The 24,822-nt window shown below is 46.6% G+C and overlaps 3 protein-coding genes across 3 annotated transcripts in view; all 3 read left to right on the top strand.

Annotated features, from left to right (window-relative positions):
* Window positions 1-283: 283 nt before the first annotated feature.
* On the top strand, window positions 284-10,045 carry ANKRD2 (ankyrin repeat domain 2). Its single transcript, XM_036735630.1, has 9 exons — window positions 284-516; window positions 4,712-4,822; window positions 5,486-5,644; window positions 6,139-6,246; window positions 7,211-7,309; window positions 7,675-7,773; window positions 8,526-8,624; window positions 8,890-8,988; window positions 9,572-10,045. The coding sequence occupies exons 1-9, from the start codon at window positions 442-444 to the stop codon at window positions 9,725-9,727; spliced, it is 1,005 nt and encodes a 334-aa protein (XP_036591525.1). The 5' UTR covers window positions 284-441; the 3' UTR covers window positions 9,728-10,045.
* A 3,703-nt stretch (window positions 10,046-13,748) lies between these two features.
* Window positions 13,749-24,822, top strand: part of HOGA1 (4-hydroxy-2-oxoglutarate aldolase 1) — a 35,981-nt gene continuing 24,907 nt past the window's right edge. Inside the window, exon 1 of the mRNA XM_036734910.1 lies at window positions 13,749-14,448. Coding sequence (XP_036590805.1) covers window positions 14,229-14,448 — 220 coding nt within the window. The 5' untranslated portion in view covers window positions 13,749-14,228. The remainder of the gene's footprint in view (window positions 14,449-24,822) is intronic.
* C8H10orf62 (chromosome 8 C10orf62 homolog) lies at window positions 20,959-21,964 on the top strand. The gene is made up of 2 exons (XM_036734949.1): window positions 20,959-21,051; window positions 21,227-21,964. Exons 1-2 carry the CDS (start codon window positions 20,959-20,961, stop codon window positions 21,962-21,964), a joined length of 831 nt encoding a protein of 276 aa, XP_036590844.1.

Genomic DNA, 24,822 nt, shown 5'->3' with positions numbered 1-24,822 from the left:
TGGTGCTCTGAGCCTGGAGCTGGCCCCTGCTCCCTGTGCTTGGGGCAAAATTGGACTTCTCTTGGCCCCGCATTCCAGACCTGGCTGGCACCCAGGAGCTGGCATATAAGGGAGAATTCACTGTCCCCAGAATCTCAGTGCCAGCACCACACTATGCTGCCTCCCCCTGTGCCTCAGTCTACCTGGAACAGTTTGCTTCTTCAAAATCACAGCCCCCACTTGCCATGTTTGTCCACACAGCTGGGTTCCTTCCAGGTGATTGCCTAGGTTTGAAGGTGACCCAGGGTGAGGGGAGGCTGTTAGTGAATTCAGCTGGTGAGCTCATGACAAAAGCTCCCAATCCCTCCAGGGGGAGGGGAGTCTGGTTCTATAAAGGCTCTGCCATCCTGTCGGGCCAGGCCAGCATTGTGAGGCTGGGGGCAGGCGCTCACTTCCGTGACCATGACAGGCTCAGAAGAGGTGCAGAGAGCAACAGAGCTGATTGAGCAGCGACTAGCAGAGGAAGAGGAGAATCAGGTACTGGAGCTTGGGGGAGAAATGGGGGAATGGGTGGAGGGAAGCTCTCAGGATCCAGAGCCACACTGACAGGCTGACTGCACAAGCCCTTGGAGCTGTAGCCAGTGGGTTTGAAAGAAGGGATGGGCTCTTGAGGGGACAGAGGTAGCAAATGTTTAAAGGTAAAATGTTCCGCCATTTGGGTTCCTGACAATGATTTATCTTGGGGAAAAAGAGGATCATCCTTAATCTTGTGTGACTCCTTCAGAGGTGACCTCCAGCCTGCTAGAGGCTGGCTACCAAGACCTGGGGTCCATCCTAGAAGTGATACCCTGACCCTATCCTGCTGATGGTTGAGGATCCCAGAACAAAGAGAAGTCCACTTGGGAGAGAAGCTAGGAAAGAGGGCAAGGTTAAGCACTGCTGGAACTGAGGACGGAGACAGGGCAGTATAGCCACTTGGGAGAGCAGAGACAGGATAGGGGCTTTAGCACAAACTTCCATCCTTGGTATGAAATCACCAGCAGCTCTATAGAAGATCAGAACAAGGAGAGGGGACACCCAGTTTTGGAAACTGGAGAAGTCAAAAGGACAACAGAAACAGGGAGGGATAGAAAAGGAGGAAGCAAAGAAAGGAACCATAGCTCAGTGTCAACTGGAAGTTGCTACGACTTGGGCCGGGACTCAAATAATGTGGCAGAGTGTGGCCACGAGGTTGCAATCTCCATTTTCTCTCTCTGTCACCATCTCAGTGTCTTTATCACTTTCTCTATCTCCCCCTGTGTGTCTTAAACACAAACAGACACAAGCTCAGGAATCCCACTTCCATTGGCCAGAAGCATGAAAGTGAATCGGTGTCCTCCCCATCCTGGCATCCTGCCACTGACTTCTGGCACATGAAGTCTGAGGACTCAGCAGTCTTCCATCCATCCATTCAAAGCTCAGAGAATTTAGTGTGACATAGCGTCATCGCAGAACCAGGCTTCATACAAAGGGGGAAACAGCCCTGGCCTGACCAGGATGTTCAAGTTTTAGGAGTCCCCAGACAAGTAAAAGAAATCCAATTCTAAAAAATAAAGCTGTCAAATCCCCCAGGCTGGGAATAGGGCATCAGTCGGTCAATACCTTAGGCCAGGTGTCACGGGGCAAATGCTTCCAGGAGCTTGAATTTGGCCTTAGAGGACAGTCTGATTCTAGTTCAGCTGATTTGCAGATTTTAAATTGGGGTGAGATTAAGGGGTTAAGTCATTTCTAGTCTGGGGGATCTTCAGGAAGCCTGGGCAGTTCTGCTTTCAGTGTAGAAGCCAATTTGTCAAATAACTATGAAATTCCAGCTTAATCTATGCATTTCCCTAAGACAGTGGGTCATTCAAGTGCAAACGCTCAGTCTCACCCTGGTCTAGCTAGATCCTGTACCTTGGGGGTGGGCTAGAGCCTTTGAGGGGGAGTAAGAAGCAAAGCTGTCTATAATTGTAACAGAGTGGTAGGGAAGTGGGAAGCGGGAAGTGGGCACACATCATTCAGCTCCCACAAGTTCAAGGACATTTGGCTTTCGCACTCAAAACCGCCGAAATGAGAACTTGTTCCATTTCCAGGGAAATGTCAAGGGAACAATGTATCAAATCATAAATAATTCTATGGTAAAAGAAGGAACGCAAAATGAGACTTCTGTGAGAATGGGCAAAATGTGTATGGTCTGCCTAATTTTAAAAAATTCCAATGTTTTAAACCCAGGTTCTGTCCTCTCCCCTTGTTTTTAAGCTCAGTTATGGAGTCTAAGCTCTTTGTCTTACTGCGACTGGCCCATTACCTTGATAACAACGTGCACATTTGTATTAAGCACCTACTATGTGCTAAGCCCTGAGTCAAGTACCACTGTAATGTAGGAATGGAAACATCTCAATTAGAGCTCTCTAAATATAGAATGGGCTGCCTCGGGAGGCAGTGGATTGATTCTCTCTTACTGGAGGCCTTCCAACAAGAGCTGGATGGCTGCTCAAGAGGAATGAGTTGGAAGCAAGTGTTACTTAAGTGCGGATTGGACTAGCTGAACTCTGAGGCCCCTTCCCACTCGGATTCAAGAATCTGTGGTTTTGTTGGTATTGGGTATTGTGCTCTCACAGTAGAGTTTGTGAGTTTGACAGGTCATCCTCACAGTAGTAGATAGTCTTTAAAAACTAATGGATGTGTTGCTAACCCTGTAGTGAACCTCTCTGGCTTCGGTAACACCTTGAGTAACACCTACTAAAGCTCAAACTGTCCCCTGACTACCTTTGAGAATCGAGGGGCACCAGAGCAGGACTTCATTGGAGGCAACATCTATATTAATTACTATAAAATGTATCTTATTCCTCCGCCTACAAAATTGGTCTGAGTCAAAAGCGGTTACCTAATAACTACCTAATAATTCATTAATCATTACCCTGAGTTAGGACAGCAGGTAGGAAAAGGTTCATTGTGGAGAGACAGGACAAACAGGAAGTTGGGGATCTAAGAAATGGCCCCTCCAGTTTCTAGCTTCTTTTGCTGCCAGCGGCAGTGCCAGGCTGTGATTATCCCAGGCAGGAACCCCACATCTTTTCCCTTCCCCTCAAATTAGCTTTATCTCCCTCCCATCCACCTACCCACACTATTCCTGACCTTTGAACCAGTCCCTGATTTTAGATTCCACAGTCTATGACCTGACAATCCATTCTGAGAATAATGAGCACCTGGGCACATGCTTGTGGGTGGTGTGAGAAGGGATATAGATCCCAGTGAAGGTAACCTGATGTTTTCCTGATGGTATGGGCAGAGCTAGGTGGTGTGAGTGCCAGATAGAGTGCCACACCTGGAGACAGGAAGACCTGAGTTCAAATCTGGCTTCAGGCACTTGCTAGCTTTGTGACCCTGAGCAAGGCTGTTGACTCGTTTGCCTCAGTTTCCTCGTCTGTAAAGTGAGGCTAATAAAGGCACCTACCTCTCAGGGTTTCCATGAGGATCAGATGAGAGAATGTCTACCTAGCATAATGTCCAGCACAGAGTAAGTGCTATATAAATGTTCCCATCGTCATCATCATTCCTGGAAACAGATGGGGTTATTCGGAATAATGATGATGGTGGTGATAGCTAGCATCTATGTAGTGCTGTAAGCTTTGCAAAGCACCCTACAAGTCTCTCACTTAACCCTCACAACAACCCTGTCAGGCACATGCCGTCATCATCCCTGTATCCCAGAGAGAGGAGTGAGGCCACATGGCTAAGGAAGTGTCTGAGGCAGGATTCAAACGCAAGGCTTCCGTATTCTAAGGCCGGTGCCATCCACTGCACCATCTGGCTGCCCAAGAAGGAATATGAAAAGGAAGAGAGTTTGAACCCTGCAGCAGCTGGGAAAATGAAAAAGGCTCTGGCTGTGGAGAGGGAAATCAGGGATGCTGTTTGTCTGGGGAGTTTACCAGTTAGAGATTTGGTGCCATTAAAATGAGATTCATCCAACGTGGCCTGTTGGAAAGAACAGTACTGTGCCACAGAGGTAGGAGATCTGGCCCTTCCTCCACCTCACCAGTTGTGTGACATTGGGCAAGTCACTTAACCTGAAAAGACTGAAATGGCCTGGGAAAGATGAGGATAGCAACTTAGCTGCCTGAAGGCAGAGGGCTGGACCAAACGGTCTCTGGAATTTGTCACCACCTCTTAGATCTTGGGGGTCCTTGTATTTAAGTAGAAAGATTTTATTGGACTTGGAGTTAAAAGACCTGGGTTCCAATCTTCTGTCAGTTCCTGTATGTGTCTGTACTTGGGGAAATCATTTATCATTACTGGGCTTAGGGTTTTACTAGAAAACCTTTCAGCTCTAAATCTATGATCTTCGCATCTAAAATTCTATGACTTTTGACCCAAGATTGGTGTTAGAGGACCTCTAGCTCTACCACATACGACCCATGTCACCTAACCTATTTGTTGTCTCAGTTTCCTCATCTGTAAAATTGGCATAATACCAGCACCTACCTCGAAGGGCTGTTTTGAGGATAAAATGAGATGAGGTGCCTGGCACCTAGTAGACACTAGATAAACGTTAGCTTATTATTATGTCCCCTAGTGAAAAATGCTCCAAAACATTAAAATCATGAAAGCAGCGTTGTGTTGCTGGACCATCATGGGGCCAAGGAAAGAGATGAAGCGCCAGGGAAAGTTCATTTTACGAGAGTTGGATCTGAGCTTAGGTTTCCTTTACCAGAAACGCCATGGTGCCTCGAACCTGAAGCCTGGGGTGATGCAGATGGACATGCTGGTGCTAGAGGATGAGAAGCGCCATGGGGCCCAGAACCTGGTGCTACAGAAGGTCAAGGTAAGAGCCAGCAAATTCTACTCTGGGAACTAGGTAAGTGGTCCTGGAGACCTCTCCCCGTTCCTGGTGCCTCACCAGGCCTTGACCCCTTGCTTTGTTCCCCAGAGATGGCGAGGGCCTCCTCTCATTGGTTAATTCAGAACTTCTTTGTCTCTACAGCATACTGAAGACCGATTTGCTTTTTCTAAACCTAAAAGAGATAGAGGGGGAGATGTGGAAATTCATCCCCTTTTGAGGGAGTTTGGTGTGGTGGAAAGATCGCTGAATTTAGAGTCGGGAACCTGAGATTTAAGTATTGTCTCTGTCACTTAGTACTTTTGTGATCTTGGACAAGCCGCTTCATCTTTTATTCTGGGCCTAAATTTTCTCATCTATAAAATGAGTGGGTTGGACCAGATTGGCCTCTAAGGTTCCTGCCAGCTCCGAATCTGGAATTCCGTAAAGAAAGGGGAGAAGGAAGTAACTCTTCAGGGCTACTGACTGCCCCTACCTAGGCTTCCCTAAACTCAAACCTTAGACTTAAGTGTTGTCCCCTGAATAGAAGGTGAGGTGGAAGTGTAAGTAAAGGGAAGGAGACAAACATCCTGAAACTAATGTTCTTCCCCAAAGAAGCAAGCAGAGGGAAACTTGCCTTCATCTTGCTTCTGTCTGTGCTCTGAACAGGGCCAAGAGAGGGTGAGAAAGACATCACTAGATCTTCGCCGAGAAATCATCGATGTGGGGGGAATCCAGAACCTCATTGAGCTTCGAAAGAAACGGAAACAGAAGAAGAGAGAGGCATTAACCCAGACTCCAGAGCCTGCACCTGAACCCCAGGAAATTGTAAGAGAATCTGGAGGTCTTGGGAAGAGTGGAAATGTGGGGAGTGGGGAAATGTAGAAAGAAACTGCACGATTCAGATGGGACCAGGGTGTGGGGAGGGACTGATGGGCGAGGAGGATGCTAGCTTTTCAACTCTGAGGCCTGGGGAGAGAATGGCTCTTTACAGTCTAACCCAGATTTCAATTGTGGAACGTTTTCATAAGCCTCTTGCCATTGGTGAAAAGGACAACTCAAAGATGCCTGACTGCATGAGGGGCAGAATTGGTACAAGGAGCTTTGAAGAGAAGAGACAGCGTCCATTCCTGCTTTAAGAGAGGGCACATGAAGTTCTGGGCCTTCGTGGAATCATAATTCTTTCTACCAATGAGGAGAGTCTCATGCAGATGTTTGGGGCTCGAAATCTAGGTTGTACCACTAGCTTGGGGAGAACAGCAGAGATATACTTCTGCTGATGGGTGAGGTGAACTCTGTGGTGACTGGGGTCTTTATCTCAGACTGGACCCATAGAAGAGGAGACATTCCTGAAAGCTGCTGTGGAGGGGAAAATGAATGTCATTGAGAAATTCCTGGCAGATGGCGGTTCCGCTAATACCTGTGATGAGGTAATAGCTTCTCAAACCCCATTATAAAAGCAGAAAAAGCACCATTAGCCCCCATGTCTTCTGTTTCCGACAGATGTATCATGGGAGAAATCTATCTTTTCAAAGGAAAACATGATTGTCATTGAATTGCAGAGCTTCAGAGTTGGGAGGAATTGTAAAAAAGTTTATGAGTATGTCCCAATGATACATCACCATTTCTCAATCCTTTTTTGAAACTTGGGGAACATGTGTTGCATAAGCTGATTTTGTAAGGAATAATTTTTATTGAATAGAGTGTCAAGTCAAGAAGACCTGAATTCAAATCCAGCCTCAAACACTTCCTAGCTGTGTGACTCTGGGCAAGTCACTTAACCTTGTTTGCCTCAGTTTCCTCATCTATAAAATAAACTAGAGAAGGAAATTACAAACCACTTCTGTATCTTTACCAAGAAAACTCCAAATGGGGTCATAGAGTCAGAAATGACTGAAACAAGTGAACAATAATAAAGGGATGGGGTGGTGTAGTGCATAGAGTGGTGAAGCCCTTGGATCCAAATCCAGGTTTCTGAGGCTTCCTACTGTGTAACCACAGACAGGTCACTTAACCTCTTCCTCAGTTTCCTCCCCTGTAAAATGGGGCACCAATACCCATAATGCCTAATTCATGGGTAGTTTTAGTCTGTCCTTCATGAAAACTGAAGGGCGTTGGGGGTGGGAGGAGCGAGGGGGGGGCGGAAAGGGGGGCTGAAGACACTAAACTCTAGAAAACAGACCAGAGTAGGTCTATAGTGCCAATGGAATTTCACTTCTCCAAGGGAGTGTTGGGGTTGACTGAAGTAGGAGGAAGAATGGATAGGCCTTAAGGACTGAAGTACCTTCCAGCTGACACAAGGCCTGGCCTTTAGCTCACCCAAGCAGCTAACAGAGGCAGGGCTAAGAGCTGGTGCCTAGGCTCTGGGTCATGTGTGGTCTCTTTGGTGGACAGTTTCGCCGGACAGCCCTTCACCGGGCCTCCCTGGAGGGCCACATGGAGATCCTGCAGAAGCTGTTGGACAGTGGAGCCACTGTGGACTTCCAGGACCGGGTGAGTGAGACTATTCCCATCCTGGGCAAAGGTCACCTAACATCTCTGGGCTGGCTTTCTTGAGTATGTAGTGGGACTAGTCTAGCCTGAACATTGATTCTGATGCCATTTTAGAAAAGGGAACAGAAGCAATGCACTGAGGCTCTTCTGGGCACATTGGAACTTCTCATTGACCTGTCACTCTGGCATTGACCCCATGTGCAGGAAGCTTCTTGCTCCTGCCCCAGGGCTCTCCTACCGTTGCCATTGGCCAGGTTCTGCTGCTACCTTGTTTACTTGAACTTGACTCCTTTGGGGAGGAATGGGGAACCTTGGGAGCTGCCACTTCAAGTCCCCTTTCTCTTGGGGCCACTGTGCCCACCTAGCTAGACTGCACAGCCATACACTGGGCCTGCCGTGGAGGCCACCTGGAGGTGGTGAAGCTTCTGCAGAGTCATGGGGCTGACATCAATGTGCGAGACAAGGTGAAGGGTCACTGTCGGGAAGCTGTTGGGGGGTGGTTGTGAAGGTAATGGCAACTGGGATGATGGGAGGCCAACATGGAAGGAAGCTCCCAAAGTGAGGGAGAGACACTGTGCTTCCCCAGTCCTGAAAACGTCTACTGCCATTGCTCCTAAGCCCAGAGCCCAGAAAAATAACTAGAGAGTTTTCCAACTGGGCAAAAACAGCTTGAGGGTGGGGATGATAGTCTAACCACTGGTGTAAACACACCTGTGTTTGGTTTCCATGCCCAGAGGGGCAGGGGAAGAAGAATGGTCGCTAGAGAAGAGCATCACACTGGGTCATGTAGGATCCTAGCCTGGGCAAAGAGGTAGATTTGTACCAACCAGCACAGGCTGGCAGAAAGCTTGGAGAAGGCTTGCTCCCCAGCACATTAGCTCCCTGGGACAAAGCTTTTGTCACCCTGCCCTAGTTATGACTCTGCCTGGGCTTCCCTAGGAGTGACATCCTAGAGAAGATTGAATTGTGGGTACAATATTCAGCAACCTTTGGGGGCCATCCAAATGGTACAGAATGATATATTAGAAAGTGACAGAATGTCATCCTGTGTCATTGCCCAAACCTTGGTCATAAAACTTCTGGGTGAAGAGCAGAGAATCTCAGTAGCCCAGCAGTGTAATCCTTTAGCTAAGGAGCCATCCACAGAGCCAGCAGAGGGTACAGCCAGAGGTCTAGTGTTCCCTTAGTCAGTAACTCCTATTTCTTTCCCACACAGCTCCTGAGCACTCCCCTCCACGTGGCAGCCCGAATAGGACGAGTAGAGATTGTGGAATACTTTCTCTCCATGGGTGTGGATATCAATTCCAAGGACAGGGTGCGTGCCCCCTAACTTTCCTGTTATCGCTTGGGTCCATGACCGGGGCCTGTGACCCCAGGATTTTCTAGTAGAAGCCTATGCATAGGCCAGAGGCCTATGCTTTCTTTTCTCCAGTACCCTACTTACAACTGTCCATACCTGGGGGACTTAGTACTATAACTTGGCTTGCTTGATCCTCACTCCCCTCTTGTGAGTTGTTTTCTCCCCACCCCCACACCTCAATTGCCTTCATGATGGACCCTGAGCCCTGCACTTGCTGTAGGAAGGAGACAGCGCCCTTCATGATGCTGTACGCCTTAACCGCTACAAAATCATCAAGATGCTGCTTCTGCATGGGGCTGACATGATGGCCAAGAACATGGTGAGCATCCTGGGGGCCCGTACGCCCAACTGCTCATCACAAGAAGAGTGTCTTCCTCCCACTAGGGCCACCTCCCCAAAGCCCATTTTCTCTTGGCCTTCCAGAAGCTCTGTGGTCTCTGGGCAGGGTCCCGTCCCCATCTCCCAAGGATGGGAGAGCCAACACCTAGAGGAAAGCCAGGAGAACTTCTCAGAAGATCTGGGACAGGGCAGGTGAAATCTTTACAGTAGCTTCAACAGGAACAGGGCTCCAAGCTGAAGTTCTCCCAGCAATAATCGAATGAGAAGGCCTCACTAGGCCTTGGGAAGCAGAGAGATTTAGGAGCATACTGTCCTGGAGCTACAGCTGGAAGGGACCCCAGAGGCCTTCTGGTCTAGCCCCCTTGTCTTACAGATTAGGAAACAGAAGCTGCTGAGAAAGGTTCCTTAGCTTGTCCAAGCATCAGAGACAGGATTTAAATCCAAATTTCATTCGCTGCTTCCCCCTGTGCCATACAGCCTCCCACCTAAGGGGAGAAATGACTGGGGGAGGTGCCCCTCTGGTGCCAGGCATCTGAATAAGTCTTCTGTCTTTGTTTCCTCAGGCTGGGAAGACCCCCACAGACCTTGTACAGCTCTGGCAAGCTGATACCCTCCATGCTCTGGAGCACCCAGAGCCGGAGCCCTCCCAGGGCCAGAATGGTCTGGAGGGGTCTGGTGAGAGCAGGGCTGAGACCCCACAGCCTGTGGCCTCCCAATAAATCTCACTCACCAGCTGAAGCTTGGCCCAAGGGAAGGTGGCCGTGGAGACCACGTCTAGAACGTCGCTTTGCTTTCTTTCCTATGTGGGTGACTTGTCCGGCTTCCTCCGGCAGATGTGTGAAGCCAGGCTAGGCTCCGTACATAAGTAAACTGTGCTGACAAAGCCCTGTACCCAAACAGCTTAGAACAGAGGAGGAAACACACGGGGCTGCCATCAAGTGGGCATTTGCATTCTCCCCTCCCCCCACCACCCTCCATCCTGAAAACCAGAATATAAGGAGTTTACTCACAATAAAAAAAAATTATGTTTTTTGCTATCTGGAGTGATATTTTTATTTTCCTTCAGCAGAAAGGAAGATATTAAGGAAGGAATGAGGGAGTGGGAAAAGAGGCTATAGGGAGGAGGAGAAAAGGGGAGAATTAACATGGCGATTGTCCCTTCGTTGAACTTTGTCTGTAGCAGCTGATACTGTTGACCATCCGCTTCTCCTGGATGCTGTCTCCTTTCAGGATTTTCTTGAATGCTGCTTTCTTTTTTTAAAAAAATTGTTTAATTATTCCCTATTTACATGTAAAACAGTGTTAACATTCATTGAAAAAATTTGGGGTTTCAAACTCTCTCCCTTTTTCCTCCCCTCCCCCATCCCTTGGAAGGCAAGCAATATGATACCCTTTATACCTCTGAAGTCATGGAAAACATATTTCCCTATTAGCCATGCTGAAAACATACATGCAAAGTCTAAAGAAAGATTAAAAGGTATACTTTAATCTGTGCTCGGAGTTCATCAGTTCTCCCTCTGTAGGCAGGTAGCAATTTTCATCATGGGTCCTTTGGAATTGTCTTGATCAGAGTAGCCAAATCCCATTTGAGTGTCCTTCCAGTTTTGCTGTTACCATGTACAATGTTCTCCTGGTTCTGCTACTTTCTCTTAATTCTTTTTCTGACTCAGTGCTTCTTCTCAGTTTCTTTGCTGAGGGGGAAAGGGTGGTGGTGGTAGAATGGACGTACTGTGTGCCAGGCATGGTGCTAAGCACTTTTATTACGATCTCATCCATCGCCAGTGCAGAGGCTCCGTCTCCTAGTGTTCCCCAAAGCACTGTCTAGGCCCTCCTTTATTGTCTCTACACCCTCGATTGATGATCTCAGTAATTCCCACGGATGTAATTGCCCTCTATCCTGATGCCTCCTCTATGTGTCCGGGCCTAGTCTCTTTCCTAAGCTCCAGGCTCCCATCACCAGCGGCCTCTTGGACATTCTGAAAGATGGATGTCCTGTAGGCGTGTATTTCAAAGTCAACATGTTCAAAATGGGTCTTTCTTCCCAAACCCCCCACTTTTCTGGAATCTGCTGCCATTTCTGACCCGCCATGCTGAGGCCATCTTTGCACACTCTGACCCTTGTTGTATCTGCCTCCACAGTCTCTCTCGCATGGACGTGACCCCTTCTAATAGTTTATGCAGCCACCCCCTTGTTCAGATCCTCCTCTCCCCTTCTCTGGACCCCTGCAGCAGATTTCTCATCGGCCTCCTGCCTCAGGTCCAATCCATCCTCCAGACGGTGGTCCGAGTGATTTTTCCTAAAGCCTGTGTCTGCACATGTCATCCCCACTCCCCACACTCAAACTCCAGCGGCCCCCTCCTGACTCTTAGATCATCCATAAACCTTGAGAGCTCTTTACAGACTGGCCCCATCCGCTATTTCTAACCTTCTTACGCATTACGTCCCCCCACCATGGATTCTAAGGTACAGGCAAACCAAGGGCTTTTTGCTGTTTTTCATACCTGAAATTCTGCCATACTCCCTTTGCACAGACTGCCCTGTGCCTTGGAATCCCTGGTTTCCTTCAGGACTCTGTTCAAGCGAGACCTTCCTTGTTCAGTCATTTTTCAATCGTGCGTGACTCTTCCTGACCCCATTTGGGGTTTTCCTGGCAAAGATACTGGAGTGGTTTGCCATTTCCTTCTCCAGCTCATTTTGCACATGAGGAAACTGAGGCAAATGGGGTTAGGTGACTTGCCCGGGGTCACACAGTTAGTGTCTAAAGCCAGATTTGAACTCAGGAAGAGGAGTCTTCTGACTCCATGCCTGACGCTTTATCCACTGCACCATCCAGCTGCCTGGGACCCTCCTAGATTGTCTCCAAACATCTCCCAAGGTTCTCAGTCCTGTTTTATGTGTATATACATGTGCATATATACATATATGTGTATATAAACACACATCTTCCCTGTTAGAATGTAGGCTCCTTTAGGGCAGGGACTTTCTCTTTTGTTTCCCCTATACCTAGCGGTGTGCCTGGTGTACAGTAGGTGTTTAATAAGCGCTTAATAAAGAAAAATAAATGTTTCTCTTCCAGATCTTACATCTGACTGTGCAGATCCTTAGTTCTCCTCTTGCACCTCCGTTCAGCGCCCCTTCGCTCTGCCCCTCGCCCTGAGGCGCTCTCCTGCCCTCTTCCTTTGCTCCCTGCCCTATTTCAGGCCCCCTTCCCATGCTCCACCTGCTTCCCCCTCCTCTGCCATCCAAGCTCTTCTCCCAAGTCATCTCTCCTTGCCTTGTGACTAGTCATAGCATTTCAAATGTAATCACCATGTGTGTGATTCATGAGACCTCAGTATTAGGGTAGCTGAAGGGAATATGCATATATAGATGTATATGTGTCTATGTATATGTGTATGCGTGTGTGTGTGGGATGAGAGAGGAATATATTGAGAGAGAGAGATAGGGAGAGATAGAATGGGATAAATTATCTCGCATAAAAGTGGCAAGAAAAAGCAGTTCTGTAGGAAGAGAAGAGAAGGCAGGTGAGGGGGAATGAGTGAACCTTGCTCTCATCAGATTTGACCTGAGGAGGGAATACCACACACACTCAATTGGGTATCTTACCCCACAGGAAAGAAGGAGGAAGAAGATAAAAAAGGGGGGATGATAGAAGGGAGGGCAGTTGGGGGAGGAGGTAATCAAAAACAAACACTTTCGAAAAGGGACAGGGTCAAGGGAGAAAATTGGATAAAGGGGGATAGGTTAGGAAGGAGCAAAATATAGTTAATCTTTCACAACATGAGTATTGTGGAAGGGTTATACATAATGATACGCATGTGGCCCATACTGAATTGCTTGACTTCTTAGGGAGGGTGGGTGGGAAGGGGAGAGGGGAGAGAATTTGGAACTCAAAGTTTTAAAAACAGATGTTCAGAAACAACAAAAAAAAGTTTTTGCATGCAACTAGAAAATAAGATACACAGGCAATGGAGCGTAGAAATTTATCTTGCCCTACAAGAAAGAAAGGGAAAAGGGGTTGGGAGGGGAGTGGGGTGACAGAAGGGAGGGCTGACTGGGGAACAGGGCAACCAGAATATACGCCATCTTGGAGTGGGGGGGGAGGGTAGAAATGGGGAGAAAATTTGTAATTCAAACTCTTGTGAAAATCAATGCTGAAAACTAAATATATTAAATAAATTAAATTAAATAAAAAAAATGTAATTATCATGTTCTGGGGGCCCCTTCCCTACATACTCAGCGAAACCTGAAGTGTGGGGAAGAGGCAGGAAGGCTATTCCATCTTGGGCACTCACTGTGTCTTGAACTGGCATCTGGAGATTTTTTGCATGCCTTTGAGTGAATCAGTGCACTCATCCTCATGTTTCTTAATGTGGGTGGGGAGCAGAAGCTTCTGGAAGAAGGGGGTGCCTGTATGCCAGCTACACATTCTCCCTGTCCTTCTGTAGCAGATGGAAGCAAAGTCCACACCAAGAATCTACGTGCCCTCGAATCAGCACTGGACTCATGGGGCTGGAAGGGAGGGAGACGCCACAGGGGAGCTGTCCAAGGGGCAGCCCCTTGTGGCCGTGGAAAACCAGTAAACTCAACGGAAGCTGGAATAGGACCAGAGAAGACAGCTCTCAGCCAATCAGTGATCCCAGAGCAGCTGTGGTGCTTCCTCCCCCTTCCCTGGGCCAGAGACCGGAAAACACAGAGCTCTGCAAACCCCTCCCACTTACGGCTGCGATTCCTCCGCTCTGGAAAGGCAGCCAGTGGAAAAGCTCAGCCTAATCAGGGGGACTGTGCTCCTTGAGGGCGGACTGAACCCCCAGCTTTGCCAAGTGACAAGAGAAACTTGTCTGTGGCTCTCGGGACAGCCGCCTGAGACATTGTCTCCGAGGAAGGGGTAGGCAGGAGGTGTGGAAGGAGGCCTGCATCCAGAGGGCCTGGGGCCTCGGTGTGAATCCCAGCCTTGCTGGTCATTCGTTCACCCGGGCCTCCTTTTCCCTGAGAGTTGGGCTAAGTGATCTCTAAACTCACTCCCAGCTTTCTATCTTATGATCGCCCTCCCACTCTCTCCCTCCTCAGCCAAAGCTTTAATCCTGTCTATGGACCCTGGAGTCAGGGGGGCAGCAGCAAATTTTTAACTAGAACTATTGATTATTAACAGGAGGAAAAAGCTCAGGTTTGACTCCAGGGCAAGGGCACAGAGCAGCCAAGTCAGACTTCCTAGGGATATGCTGGCACCCCAAGTCTGGTCCTCTGTGAGGCTGGGGGCAAAGGGGCTAGGCAGATGCCTGGTGAGGGGTCTGACAGGGTGGGCCTCCAGAGAGGGGAGGAAGGTGGACATTGGGGGCATTTACCCTCCAGTGACCACCCCATTCACGGCTACAGCAGAGGTGGACTATGGGAAGCTGGAGGAGAATCTATACAAACTTGGCACCATCCCCTTTAGAGGTAAGGCGGATCCTGCAAGTGGGCAGGGGAGGCAGGACAGAGCAGTGAAAAGGAAGAGACCGGGAGTCAGGCAGCCTTGGGCTGAGTTTCCTCATCCATGAAATGGACACGTTACATTAGATGATTCCTCATGTCCCTTCCAGACCAAAGATTCTGTGATTCAGTGGTTGGCAGGGATTGGGGGTGCTCATCAGGATGACTACCAGTGGTCAGCATCGCTTCAGCCCAGAGCCCACAGACTCCTCCCTGAGGGGAGGTAGGCAGGGCTCTCCAGAGATGGAGAGGAACTGCTGTTTTCCTTTGCATGCCCTCCCCAAGCAGTGACCTCTGAGGGCCTGACAGCTCCTTTTCTGGAACTCTTCTGAATATGTATCTGATGAGTCTAGCTTTTGCAGTCTCTACCTCCATCAATCTGAGTAAGAATTTTCAGCTTGTTCTCTTACCTACCAGGTTCTTCTCTTCTCCTTCCCTGTTAGTTTATGATCCTCTCAAGGGCAAGGGCTGTCTTTTGCCTTTCTTTGTATTCCCCAGTGCTTAGTATAATGCCTGGCACACAGCAGTTGTGACCTCAGATAATCTTCCAGGGCCTTCATTCCCTCATCTATAAAATGGGGGAGGAGGGTTAGGGGGGATGGACTTCAATAGTTGGCTTCTGCGCTCCCTTCTAGCTCTAGATATAAAATCCCATGACAGTGAGGAATAAAAGGTACTGATTTTACATAGACAAAACTTTAATGGTATCATAGATTGGGATCTAACCCCCTCATTTTACAGATAAGGAAACTCAGACCCAGAGCGGTGAAGAAATTTGTTAAGGTCTTATAGTTAAAGACAGAATAGGGGATTTGAACCCAGGCCCTTTGACGTGAAATCCAGCATCAGGGCAGGAAGGGTTAGTACTATAAGTAAGGGTTGGTTTCCCAGCAATCTCTATTGATGCAGAGAGAGCATCATTAGTGTTTGTGAAACAGGGGCCATCACCAGCCTGATCTTTTTGACGCTGGAAAGCAGAAGTTCTAGAAACCCCTCCTCTCTAGGACTGAGAGAGGCTGTTTAGAGAATGCAAAACATTGCCCCACATACAAGGATACTAGGCCATCCAAAGTCTCTGGAGAGCTGGCAGCATATGGAAAGCCACGTGGTGGTTTTTAGTGGGTGGGAGCTGGACATAAAGCCTAGCACTTTTCAACACCTAAAACAGGTGAAAGGAAGCTAGAGATTCTCCTTCGAACAGTTAGGTTAAGCAATTAAAAACAAGTTAAATTTAGGAAGGCATGTAACTTGTAACCAAATGTTTGCATTTCTTTATACCTTGCTCTAAATTGTCTAGAGTCCAAAACCTGTTGCACACACCTTACTAGTGATGTGATCCCGGGCAAGTTACTTAACCTCTACCTCAGTTTCCTCATGTGTATAATGGGGATATTAATAGCACTTCCCTCCCAGGGTTTGTTATGAGGCTAAAATGAAATATTTGTAAAGTGCTTTGCAAACCTTAGAAACCTCTATGTAAATGCGAGCCATTATTATGGAGGCAGCTGGTGGACCAGCGGCTTGAGCATTTTGTCTGAGTTCAGATCCAAGCCTCAGGCGCTTCTTAGTTGCTGTATCACCCATGGCACAGTCACAAATTCTGGTTGCCTCAGTTTCATCGTCTGTAAAACAGGGATAATAATAGCACCTTCCTCACAGGGTTATTGTGCGGATCAAATGAAATAATATTTGTAAAAAGCATTGAGCACAGTGCCTGGCACATAGTAGGCACTATAAAAATACTTATTCCCTTCCCTTCTTTGTTTATATTTGTCAGAGAATAATTCATCTTTTAAAAAAAATTTCAAAGGGCAGCTAGGTGGCACAGTGGATAGAGCACCAGCCCTGGAGTCAGGAGGACTTGAGTCCAAATCCCTCCTCAGACACTTGACACTTACTAGCTATGTGAACCCTGGGCAAATCAATTAACTGCAATTGCCTAAAAAAAAATTTTCAATACTCCTTATACCAGCCTCATACATATTTTCTTATCCTATTTAATTCTTTTGTGTTTCTTTCTGCAGATCCTTCATAAAGAATGTATCTAACTTGCTGGAGACCTTCCTTTGGGTCTTTTAATATATTGGAGGTGGAAATACAGCTACCACCCACATTACCCATCTGTTGTTATCTCTCACTTTGGCAACATGGGTGTCTGACCTCGTTTTTTTTTTTAAATCATTATTTACTTATTCAATATTTTTAGTTTTCAGCATTAATTTTCCCAAGAGTTTGAATTATAAATTTTCTCCCCATTTCTACCCTCCCCCCACTCCAAGATGGCATATATTCTGATTGCCCCATTCCCCAGTCACCCCTCCCTTCTGTTACCCCACTTCCCCCCATCCCCTTTTCCCTTACTTTCTTGTAGGGCAAAATAGATTTTTACGACCCATTGCCTGTATATCTTACTTCCTAGTTGCATGCAAAAACTTTTTTTTGAACATCTGCTTTTAAAACTTTGAGTTCCTAATTGTCTCTTCTCTTCACTCCCCACCCACCCTCCCCAAGAAGGCAAGCAATTCAACATAGGCCACATGTGTATCATTATGCAAAACCCTTCCACAATACTCATGTTGTGAAAGACTAACTATATTTTGCTCCTTCCTATCCTATCCCCCTTTATCCAATTTTCTCCCTTGACCCTGTCCCTTTTCAAAAGTGTTTGTTTTTGATTACCTCTCCCCCTATCTGCCCTCCCTTCTATTGACCCCCTTTTTTATCTCCTTTCTCCTTCTTTCCTGTGGGGTAAGATACTCAAATGAGTGTATATGTTATTCTCTCCTCAGGTCAAATCCGATGAGGAAGATTCACTCATTCCCCCTCACCTGCCCCCTCTTCCCTCCCAACAGAATTGCTTTTTCTTGCCACTTTTATGCAAGATAATTTACCCCATTCTATCTCTCCCTTTCTCCCGCTCTCAATATATTCCTCTCTCATCCATTAATTTTATTTTTTTTAGATATCATCCCTTCATCTTCAACTCACCCTGTGCCCTATGTCTACATATATATATATATATATATATATATATATATATATACACACATATATACACACATTCCCTTCAGCTACCCTAATACTGAGGTCTTGTGAATTATACACATCATCTTTCCATGTAGGGATGTAAACAAAACAGTTCAATTTTAGTAAGTCCCTTATGATTTCTCTTTCTTGTTTACCTTTTCATGCTTCCCTTGATTCTTGTGTTTGAAAGTCAAATTTTCTATTCAGCTCTGGTCTTTTCACTGAGAAAGCTTGAAAGTCCTATGTTTTATTGAAAATCCATATTTTGCCTTGGAGCATTATACTCAGTTTTGCTGGGTAGGTGATTCTTGGTTTTAATCCTAGCTTCTTTGACCTCCGAAATATCATATTCCAAGCCCTTCGATCCCTTAATGTAGAAGCTGCTAAATCTTGTATTATTCTGATTATGTTTCCACAATACTCAAATTGTTTCTGGCTGCCTGCAGTATTTTCTCCTTGATCTGGGAGCTCTGGAATTTGGCGACAATATTCCTAGGAGTTCTCTTTTCAGGAGGTGATCGGTGGATTCTTTCAATTTCTATTTTACCCTCTGGCTCTAGAATATCAGGGCAGTTCTCCTTGATAACTTCTTGAAAGATGATATCTAGGCTCTTTTTTTGATCATGGCTTTCAGGGAGTCCAATAATTTTTAAATTATCTCTCCTGGATCTATTTTCCAGGTCAGCGTTTTTTCCAATGAGATATTTCACATTGTCTTCCATTTTTTCATTCTTTTGGTTCTGTTTTATAATATCTTGATTTCTCATAAAGTCACTAGCTTCCACTTGCTCCAATTTAATTTTTAAGGTAGTATTTTCTTCAGTGGTCTTTTGGACCTCCTTTTCCATTTGGGTAATTCTGCCTTTCAAGGCATTCTTCTCCTCATTGGCTTTTTGGAGCTCTTTTGCCATTTGAGTTAGTCTATTTTTTAAGGGTTGTTTTCTTCAGTATTTTTTGGGTCTCCTTTAGCAAGTCATTGACTTGTTTTTCATGGTTTTCTCACATCACTCAGATTTCTCTTCCCAATTTTTCCTCTACTTCTCTGACTTGCTTTTCCAAATTCTTTTTGAGGTCTTCCATGGCCTGAGACTAGTTCATGTTTTTCTTGGAGGCTTTTGATGTAGGCTCTTTGACTTTGTTGACTTCTTCTGGCTATATGTTTTGGTCTTGTCACCAAACAAAGATTCCAAAGTCTGAGTCTTAATCTGAGTCCATTTTGACTGCCTGGCCATGTTCCCAGCCAACTTACTTGACCCTTGAGTTTTTCATGGGCGTATGACTGCTTGTAGAGTATAGAGTACTTTGTTCCAAGCTTGAGGGGCTGTGCTGTTGTTTTCAGAGCTATTTCTACACAGCAAGCTTTGCCACACCAGTGCCCCTCCTCCCCCAAGAACTGTCAACCCAGACCATGACTCAGATGTTAAGCAGCTCTGCACTCCTGCTCTGATCTGACACTTAATTCCTCCCACCAGGTGGGCCTGGGGCCAGAAGCAAATGCAGCTCTAGTTCTGTCCTCAGAGCTGCACCACCTCTGCTGCCCCTGGGGCGGTGGCTAACAGTGAACTCCTTTCACTCTGTGGCCCCCGCAGCTTTTCCCACTAACCTTCTCTGTTGTCTTTGGTGTTCGTGGGTCGAGAAGTCTGGTAACTGCCATAGCTCACTGATTCAGGGCACTAGGGCCTGTTCCACCTGGCTCCCAGTCTGGCTGGTCCGGGCGCAGCCCACGCTGGGCTCTGCTCCGCTCCCAGCTCTGGGCAATAGATCCTTCCCCACGACCATCCAGGCTTTCCTGGGCTGAAGCCCTGCTTCCCTCTGTTATTTTGTGGGTTCAGCAGCTCTAGAATTTGTTCAGAACCATTTTTATAGGTTTTTGGAGGTACCTGGGAGGGGAGCTCACACAAGTACCTGCTTTCCAGATGCCATCTTGGCTCCGCCCTGACCTCGTTTTCTAGGCAGACTTGCCCTTGGTGTTTTTACACCTTTCCTTGAGTACAAGTTATTTTTGGTGACCCATGAGACAGATTTTGAAAGTTAATATTAATTCTTTTCGAAATTCTGTAGAAATAAATATTTCTACAAAAGGTTTCAGTCATTATCCAAGGTACCATTGCTTACCTGGTAGAACTTTCCAGTGTTTGGGATGAAATAACCAGCATCCAAATAGCTACTGGTCCAAAACCGAGCCCTTAAAATAAAAGCACATGTCAACAGTTGATAACCACTTTACACACACACACACATGCTCTCACAGACACAGTCTCTCTCTCTCTCTCTCTCTCTCTGTCTCTCTCTCTTTCTCTTTCTCTCTCTCTGGGTTCAAAGCCAAGTAGATTTCTTTTGCCACCATTTTTTTCTTTGTAAATTCTGAACATCAAAATAAAATAAGCATTCCTATTTGCATTGTGAAACAGGAGAAAACGATACAAGAAACTGCAAGTCTCTATTCCATAGAACTTACTTTTCTTTTTAAGTAAAGCATAAATTCAACCTGTAACTTTCAAAGCTTTCTTCCTTGTATGTGATTCCTTCTGGCTTTCTTTCTTCTAACTTTGAGTGGAAGGGGAACTCTATCACTAACTGCACTTTTTTTCCTCTCATCTCTCCACCCTCCAGTTGAGAAAAAGACATCCTTGTAACAAATATATTTAGTAAAAAAAAAAACAAACCAACCCAAATTCTCACATTGTCCATGTCGAGAAATGTGTCAATCTTTCATCTCGAGTCCATCACCTCTTTGTCAAGGGGTGAGATGCTTTATCATGGGTCCTCTAGAATCATGGTTATCCAGGCAGCTTTCCAAATGCTGCCCCTGTGCTGAGCTAATTATTTGTGGTACTTCCCCCAATTGTGACCTAACACCATTCCAGAAGGTTCTCCTTGTCCTCCCCTCCTTCCCTTCTTGATCTCAGGACTACATTCTCTTCTGTGGTCGGCAAGGCAAAGGATGGAGACAATGCTTAGTGGGCTAGTAGCAGAAGGACGTTGTGGATAAAGGGAGAGAGTGGTCCAGGCTCTGGCTGGAGGGGAGGGAATGGCAGCCTCAGCTACTAAGTTAGTTTCTAATAATAATTAGGGCAGCAAGGTAGTGCATTGGACAAAGCACTGGGCTCCAGGAAGACTCTTTCTGGAGTTAAAATCTGACCTCAGATACTTATTAGCTATGTGACCCTGGGCAAGTCATTTAACTATTTACTTCAGTTTCCTCATCTGTATGATGAGCTACAGAAGAAAATGACAAACCACTCCAGTATCTTTGCCAAGAAAACCCCAAATGGGGTCATGAAGAGTCAGACACAACAACTAACAATAATAATAATAATAATAATAATAATTAGTAGCCTCTGTCTTAGGGAGGGTAAATAACCAAACTGTAGAATGAGTCATATGTGGAGGTAGGGGTGGAGAAGGCTTCAGATTTGACTGTGTTACCTTGGGGAAAGAAATCTGGCTATGGCAGCAGACCCCAGCTCCCTCTGTTGGATGCTCAAGCATTGCCAGGCCTCCCCCAAGCACTGCTGGGGCCCACCTGCCCACCCCTCCCAGGTGTCTGCCTCACAATAGGGTTCATTGCTGAGGCAGGGGAGGGGTCTTCCCCAGGGAGTAGAGGAGCAGGGATCTGCCCTGCAGACACCCTCTGGGGTGCCTTTCAGCATGAGCCAAGTTACCTGGGCTCCCCATTCCCTCTTCTCTCTTCGCTCCTCATGCTCTCTTATCTCAGCCTGATTGGCTCAAGGTCCTGGAGAGCTTGGGAGTGCTTGTCCAGCAACCATCATGCAAGGTGGTGCTGGCGGTCAGCCTGCTGCTTGGGGCTGGAGGCCTCTGCCTCTGGTTCCACTGGAGGAAGAAGTCCGTCAAGAGATTCGAGGATTGTAGTAAAGAATCTGTAGTGTCCACTGTCGTAGAGAATAAGAGTGATCCCTGGATCAAATCCCATTTCAGTCGCCTTTCAGATGAAAAGTTATGCGCCCTGCTGCGAGAGGGTGGCAGTGGGGAGGCCAGTTGTGCCAGTACCAACGTGCAAGTAGAAACCTGTACCTCAAGGGTTCGAGAAGGCAGAAATGCTGATATCCATAAGGAATCCTATGTCAGCAGGCAGAGGATGTCAGGAAGCAAAGTGTTTAAGGACTCCCACAGACAGTCTTCCAAGTCGAGCGCGGCGGATGAGTCAACATGGGCATCAGTGGCCGCGTGTGTGCGGGAAATTGACGTCACTGGTCGGCGCCTGGCGGATTCCATGCTTCAGCGGGCCACGGACTACAACAACTCCGGTCATTTGGAGTCGAAGGACATTAATAAGGAAGAGCTCAAGGCCCTGGAAGAAGTAGAGATGAAAGTCAAAGGGAATTTCCTGACCCATCGGGAAAACAATGTAGCTGGTTCAAGCAGTGGCCACCGCTGTTACGGTAATCAGAGCCAGCCACAGCGCAGCCACCGTGGTTATTTTGAAGTTACCTAATCAGGCTGGCATCTCATTCTCCCAACTGGGACAACACAGTTGCATCACTCAAGGACTCTCCCACCACACCCCCTATCCTGCCTTTGGTACGAGAAGAGGTAGTTTTAAATGCTGGTCAAAGAGATTTCTGCTGATGTGTCTCAGGTCCCATCATCAACTTCAGCTGGGTCGGTGAAACATTTGGACCTTTTACAGTACCTACAGGATGCCAGAGGTTGAAAATCTAACACAGGGAACCATGGTGACCTGCCAAAGAAGAGACAAAAATGTGCCTTCAGAAGAGACTTTGCCTCTCCTAGATGGCCAGTGATGAAGAGATCCGCAGAAAGGAAGTCAGTCCATTGGCTCCTCAGGGAAGGTACCAGGAACATCCTTCAGGATAACAGAGGGAAGTGCTCAGTGCCCCAGGACCTGCACCCCCCAAAAGCATGGGATTTAACTTAAGAAAAATGCCAGCAAATGAGCCAATAAAACCTTGCAATACTGTGGCTGAGTGTCTGAGGACTTCCGTGGAAGCTGGGAGTTAGCCGGAGCATGTAGCTGATGTTGTTGGATTCCTTAAACAGTTGGGATCTGGGTGGGCAGTACAGTTCCTTTTCCAGAAGCTCCATGTCTAGATCATGGGAGCTATGGTGCTATTTTGTGGGACCAAACTTATGCCCTGGGGCTCAGGCTCCTGTGCCATTTAACACTCTTCTGAGGCACCAAAGTAAAGGAAGTTGCTAGGTGTTGATTTTGTAGGGTAGGTAGCAGGAGCCCTCCGGGAGAGTTCGGGCATTTAAGTGAGCAGATAGACTTTTTCTTCCTATCCCCTCCACTTCATCTTACGGAGCCATGCCACCCCACTCTGATGCCTTTTAATCCTTTCTCACTGAATGAATGAAAACCTTTATCTTAGAAGCACCTACTAGGTGCCAGATGCTTGTGCTGAATATTGGGGCTACACATACAAGCAAGAAAGATAATCCCTGCCCTCAAGGAGCTTCTATTCAAGTAGAGGGAGACAGCATATAGAGGGGAGTGGTGGGCAGGCCGGAGTGTTTTGGACTGGGAAGTTCCAGGGATGGTAATTGAAGTTAGAGAGTAATTGATTGACAGTATTTTCCAGAAATACTAGTGTGGATTTGATTACTTTTCTCACCAAAAGCCCTCCTTTGTTGTTGTTGTTATTGAGTTGTGCCTGACACTTCATGACCCAAGTTTGGGGTTTCCCTGGCAAAGATACTGGAGGAATTTGCCATTTCTTTCTGTAGCTCATTTTATAGACGAGGAAACTGAGGCAAACAGGGTTAAGTGATTTGCCCAGGGTCACACAGCTAGTAAGTGTCTGAGGCCAGATCTGAACTCAGGAAGATGAGTCTTCCTGACTTGAGGCATAGTGCTCTCTATTCACGGCACCACCTAGCTGTTACCCTTCATTCTTGTACAAAATCCTTGCCCTGTTTCTGCTTCATCAATTCTATTCGGACTTCATTGCCTTTCTCTGTACAGGTGAATTGTCCTTATGCTTCCCATTCCTTCCTTCATGAGCTATTGTAGATAAGGTCTACCTCTAGCTGGTACTATCTCTTCTGTCCTCACAATCTGTCTATACCCATCCCTCATCATCTCTAAATCCTCCCTTAGCACTCTCTAGCTCAGCATGGATCTTTCTTTCTCACTTCCCAATCCCCAGGCTACCTAGAGGCCGTGGCAGCATGGCATCTCCCCAGGAGGATGTGGCTGAGATCTAGACAGACAACTAGCATTTATTAAGTGCCTGCTGTGTTCCAGGCACTGTGCTAAGTGCTAGACCAGAAACATGCCTACGAAGTTTTCCGCCCATGGCAAGAAACTACACCCAGGGGACACCAGCCCACCATCTGGTGGCTTCCTATTTTAACTAATTATCCTTACTGACGAAATGCTGAGTTCTGGTGTTTCTGTGCTGCTGAAGAATCGTAAGCACTGTTAACATTCTCCGCCTTCCAAATTCAGGGTGCTGGAGAATACGCTCCAATCACCCTGTCTTTGTTATTGCTCTTTTGGGAATCCTTCTTCATGTATCTTGATCACGTATCTTTTTCACATACTGGTCCTAGGTCTAACCAGATGTGGATGATTCAAATGGAACATCATCATCCTTTTATATGGGATCCAGTAGAGTCAATAATAGATAGACAATATTGTTGCTGTTTCTTCGGTTGAATTGAATTTACTGGTAAAAGATGATGTAAATGAGAAAGATCACCTAGCTGGGGTCACACTGGTGGGGCCACAACCATAGGCTGAGGGTGTGACCTTCGGCATCATAGGTTTAGAAATTCAAATTTATCAGTTCCCTCGAGGATGATCAAGGTCTGGGGAATTAGCATCACTAGAGACTGATTTATAAACCAGATCAACATATATGGACCTTTGTTAGCAGGGTAATGTCTCGGCTTATAATGCTGTCAAGCATCTTTCGATTTCATGGCTATAGTCACTGTCTACAGTGATAATTGAACCCAAGAATACAAAATGTGACAGTTTCCATTTCTTCTTCCTCCATTCGCCAGGAAGTGATGGGACCAGTCACCAAGATCTTAGTTTTTTTCATGTTAAGCTTCAAGTCAGTTTATATACTCTCCTCTTTCGCTTTCATCAAGAGGCTTCTTAATTCTTCTTTACTTTCTTCCGTCAGATTGGTATTGTCTACATATCTGTTGATATTTCTCCTAAAAACCTTAATTCTGGCTTTTGATTCGTGCAGCCTGGAATTTCACATGACGTTTTCTGCATATATAAATAAGGTGACAATATACAGCCTTGTACTCCTTTTCCAATTTTAAACCAATCAGTTGTTCCATGTTTGGTTCTAACTGTTGCTTCTTGGCCTG

Source organism: Trichosurus vulpecula, chromosome 8 (assembly GCF_011100635.1).
Source record: "Trichosurus vulpecula isolate mTriVul1 chromosome 8, mTriVul1.pri, whole genome shotgun sequence".
Lineage (NCBI taxonomy): Eukaryota > Metazoa > Chordata > Mammalia > Diprotodontia > Phalangeridae > Trichosurus > Trichosurus vulpecula.
The sequence above is the reverse complement of the archived record's forward strand: the minus strand, read 5'-3'. Positions and strand labels throughout refer to the sequence as shown.